This window comes from Liolophura sinensis, chromosome 12 (assembly GCF_032854445.1).
Source record: "Liolophura sinensis isolate JHLJ2023 chromosome 12, CUHK_Ljap_v2, whole genome shotgun sequence".
Lineage (NCBI taxonomy): Eukaryota > Metazoa > Mollusca > Polyplacophora > Chitonida > Chitonidae > Liolophura > Liolophura sinensis.
This window is the reverse complement of record NC_088306.1, coordinates 13,691,912-13,696,602: the sequence shown is the minus strand read 5'-3', so window position 1 is coordinate 13,696,602 and position 4,691 is coordinate 13,691,912. Positions and strand designations below refer to the sequence as shown.

Sequence of the window (4,691 nt, the reverse complement as noted above, 5' to 3'; positions counted from 1 at the left end):
TTTGTTCTTTGTGAAACACCTGCCGTCCACCTGCCAACCGCATGTCTTGATCACCAGTTTCATTGCTATGACGGCACGTGCTTACAAAATACTAAAATATGCAATGGACTGCAGGAATGCCTCGGTGGGGAAGACGAATCCTCATGCGGTGATCCAAATACCGATTTTTTCTTCACCTGCGAGGACGGTGACAGTATCACGATCTCAGACACGTGCGACTTCTGGCCAGACTGTAAGGACGGAAGTGACGAAACGGGATGTCATCACAGAGCATGCGTGTTGGAAGGGTTCCTATGTGTCAACCAACAGTGCATTCACAGAGAGAAAAGATGTGACTTTGAGTCGTACTGCATTCCTTGGTATAAGGTCTGCGATGGACATGTGGACTGTGTTGGTGCAGCCGATGAGGTCAACTGTGACCAATATTCTTGTCCAGGGAAGCTGAAGTGCAAAGGCTTGGACCATTGCGTTAGTAAAGAGGAAGTCTGTGGTGGTAAAATTCACTGTAGAGGCATTTGGAGCGATGAACAGTTCTGTGACATGCCCGCCTGGATGCTTGTGTCAGGGCTACGCCGTAGACTGTAGCACTGCCAACCTCAAGGGAATTCCAAAAGGCCTTCCCCTGCCAACGAGAGTCCTCCTTCTCCAAGAGAACAGAATAAGTCTTACCAAATCTTCACTCCACATGTTTTCTCTTCTCTTGACGCTGCGCTTATACAGAAACAACATTGCTTTTATCCCAAATAATACTTTTCTAAATCTGGTTAATTTGCGTACGCTGGATCTCAGATATAATTCCATCTCTTCTTTGTATGCCAATGTATTTAATGGCATGGATAGCGTGGTGCAATTACTTTTACAGGGCAACCCTATTCAACTTTTACCACCTCAAGGCTTTGAAGGACTGAATTCATTAACTTCTTTAAATCTTAGTGGATTAGAGATACACAAGGTTGAACGAAATGCCTTACAAGGTCTCCTGAAACTAGAACAACTGGATCTGAGAAACAACAGGATATCTATTCTAGAATCTGATTTTTTCTCTGTCCCGAGACAAATCTCAGTATTGGATTTGACAGGGAACAGTCTAGATGGGACCAGGTCAGAAGTATTTCGTCAAGTCAAAAACAAAAAAGTTCTTGACAGACTCTTTCAGATTATGCTGTTACGTGGAGGTGAATCACGAGGATGAATGCTTCCCTAATCTGGATGTGTTTTCGTCCTGCGAAGATCTTCTTTTCACCGTTATTCTCAGAGCTATAGTCTGGTTTCTGGGTATCGCCTGTCTCTTTGGCAACGCCATCGCCTTGATTTGGAGGGTGTATTCAGGATTTCACAACAGACTTTCAGTGTTTGCCCTCCATCTGAGACTGTCGGATGCCCTTATGGGGTTTTATCTCATCATCTTAGCCTCCATGGACGATTTTTACAGAGGGGTTTACATAATTAACAATCACAGTGGTGTCTTGGAGGGGTCTGTCAATTGCTTGCTATTCTGACCACAGTGTCTTGTCAAATGTCAACGTACAATTTACTAGCTCTGGCAGTTGATCGTTTCCTCAGCGTAAAGTTTCCTTTCACTCTTGCCTTGCAATCTGTACGAAAAGCGTGGTTTCTTATAGCGTCGCTGTGGATATTTTCACTGATCCTGGCTGTAATCCCCGTTTTTCTATGGGAAGACTCAGGGAAATTTTACGGAAAGAATTCAGTCTGTATTCCTCTTAGCTTCGCAGACCCTAAGGGTGCCAGAATAAGAGTGGAATACGCTACCTTGGTTTTTGTGGGAGTCAATGGCGCCTGCCTCGTTGCGATGACTACTCTGTATGCACTATAGCGTGCGAGAATCTCAAATGACCGCAGGTAGGACGGACAGGACTGATCTGCTTATCGCCAGGCGCTTGTCCATGGTTCTCGTCACCAACATAATCTCTTGGATCCCAGTCATCGTGGGTAGTATCATCAGCATCACCGTCTGGCCTCTAACCAGAGAGATGGCAGCCATCTTGACGACTGTTATGTTACCTCTGAACCCCGCCCTGAACCCGTATTTGTACACGTTCAGTTCATGTATTAAAGGAGTCCGGAATAAAACATAGAGTGGATATTCTACTAAAAATGGAAATCGTCAAATGCTAAGAAACAGAATCATTTACTCCACAGACAAGATATATCTTACCTTGTCTCCATGAATGTGTATTTTAATCCCAAAGCTTCAAAACTAGGTCAGAAGAAAGAAACGGGCATTCACAAAGTATTACCCGTACAGTGCATTTCTTTTTCGGTTTGGACTACCAGAATAGTAGATATGTTAAATATGTAAACTCCTTGTGACAATCTTTCTACGTAAAATGAACGAAATTTCCCAAAACCAGAACATTCTCTCTGACTGGACTTAGGGAACACTTATATTAATTTTCATCTGAAATGAACCATCCATTTTGAAAGAGAAAAGCCCAGATAGTCCCATGGATCGCAACAGGACAAAACAGCCATAACTTGTGGAATATGCAAAACATATTTATTTATTTATTTATTTATTTATTTATTTACTTATTTATTTATTTCTTTATTTCTTTATTTATTTATTTATTTATTTATTTATTTATTTGATGGGTGCTTTAGGCCGTTCTCAAGAATATTTCACTTATACGACGACGGGCCAGCCTTATAGTGGGAGGAAACCGGGGACGTAAATGCTGGGTGTGTAGACATACACAGGGTGCTTACGATATTGTAGAATTATTTATTTACCCTCCCTGACCGTTTTCATGAGATCGAACGTATTAAACCATCTCCGTTTATTTTAGCAAGAAATACCAGGGTAATTGATACAGCTTAAAGACTGGAAAAGTCTACTTGTAAAATAAGCTTTCACTGTCAAACGCAAAACACCAGAAATAAAATATGGCATCAAAGCTTCTAATTATAAAAAAACGTATATTTTCAAATAATTCAACAAAGTTGAAAACAGCGTCTCTCTGACATTCTGCTAAATTATCAACCTCTGTTTTTGCCTTTGTTTTGACTTAAATATCTTCATGCATGTTAAACCTACCCACCTATATCTAAGCTTCTGTATTGTTTACTGCACGTAATTTATGATAACGGCACAAACATAGACGGCCGAAATATAGATTGACAACAATGACTTGAACATTTGGAGTTACTTTCCCTTTATTTTACTTAGTTTCAACCCTGATTCAGTTTGAACAGAAGTCCGGAAAACTCATCGTGACGGACGTACATAGTCACGGACTGACCGATTGACAGGCCAGATGTAAAGTTCTTTCCGCTCAAGTGCCCGTGTGGAAATAACAGAAGATCGTGTTCATCATGAATGACCCATCAAGAATAGCTCTTCTTGATATTCTGGGAAAAGCTGAATTCCATTTCGAAGGTCGTCATTATTTACGGTTGTAACTAAGTTTTGGAGTAATAATGAAATAGTGGATTATACTGGCTTGGGAGCTTTGTAAAAACAAGCATCTCATTATTAATTGTCAAATGTTATTTCATGGTAACTATTGGTGTTTCTCTATCAATTCTAATTATGATGAAGGATCATGCGTTAACACTGTTAATATGAGTGTGTGTGTTAAATGACAAAAACCTGATGTGACGTCTGTGTTGATATTGGTGTGTGTGTGTTAATTGGCAAAAACCTTATGTGACGTCTGTGTTGATTTGACTGTGTGTGTCAATTGGCAAAAACCTGATGTGACGTCTGTGTTGATATGCGTGTGAGTGTTAAATGGCAAAAACCTGATGTTACGTCTGTGTTGATAGGAGTGTTTGTGTTGGATGGCAAAACCCTGATGTGGCGTCTGTGTTGATATGGGTGTCTGTGTTAAATGGCAAAAACCTGATGTGACGTCTGTGTTGAAATGTGCGTATGTGTTAAATAGCAAAAACCTGATGTGACGTCTGTGTTGATATGACCGTGTGTGTTAAATGGCAAAAACCTGATGTGACGTCTGTGTTGATATGATTGTGTTTGTCAATTGGCAAAAACCTGATGTGACGTCTGTGCTAATATGCGTGTGAGCGTTAAATTGCAAAAACCTGACGTAACGTCTGTGTTGATATGAGTGTGTGTGTCAAATGGAAAAAACCTGATGTGACGTCTGTGTTGATATGGTTGATACGACTTTACGAACATTACGACTGGCCGCATTAAGCGCGATATGATTATAATGTGTACGTTATGTTTTGACTACACAGTTGACAAAATGATTTCCCTTAGAGTGGAGACCATTATGTTTGCTCACATCGTGGACACATTGTTTGCTCACAGCATGGACATCATGTTTGCTCACAGCATGGACATCCTGTTTACCCACAGGGTGGACATCATGTTTGCTTAAAGGATGAACATCATGTTTGCTCAAAGCGTGGACATCATGTTTGCTCACAGCATGGACCTGATGTTTTCTCACAGGGTGGACACCATGTTTGCTCACAGCCTGGACACCATGTTTGCTCACAGCATGGACCTCATGTTTTCTCACAGGGTGGACACCATGTTTGTTCATAAAGCTACATCATGTTTGCTCACAGTGTGGACATCATGTTTGCTCACAGCATGGACATCATGTTTGCTCACAGCATGGACATCCTGTTTACCCACAGGGTGGACATCTTGCTTGCTTAAAGGATGAACATCATGTTTGCTCAAAGCGTGGTCATCATGT

The 4,691-nt window shown here is 41.1% G+C and overlaps 1 protein-coding gene across 1 annotated transcript; it reads left to right on the top strand.

The window, feature by feature from the left end:
- Positions 1-523: 523 nt before the first annotated feature.
- Positions 524-4,364, top strand: LOC135479717 (G-protein coupled receptor GRL101-like). The gene is given in 4 exon segments (XM_064759620.1): positions 524-1,101; positions 1,256-1,446; positions 1,449-1,821; positions 4,244-4,364. Coding segments are annotated over 4 exon segments (1,263 nt in total).
- The last annotated feature ends 327 nt before the right edge of the window (positions 4,365-4,691 follow it).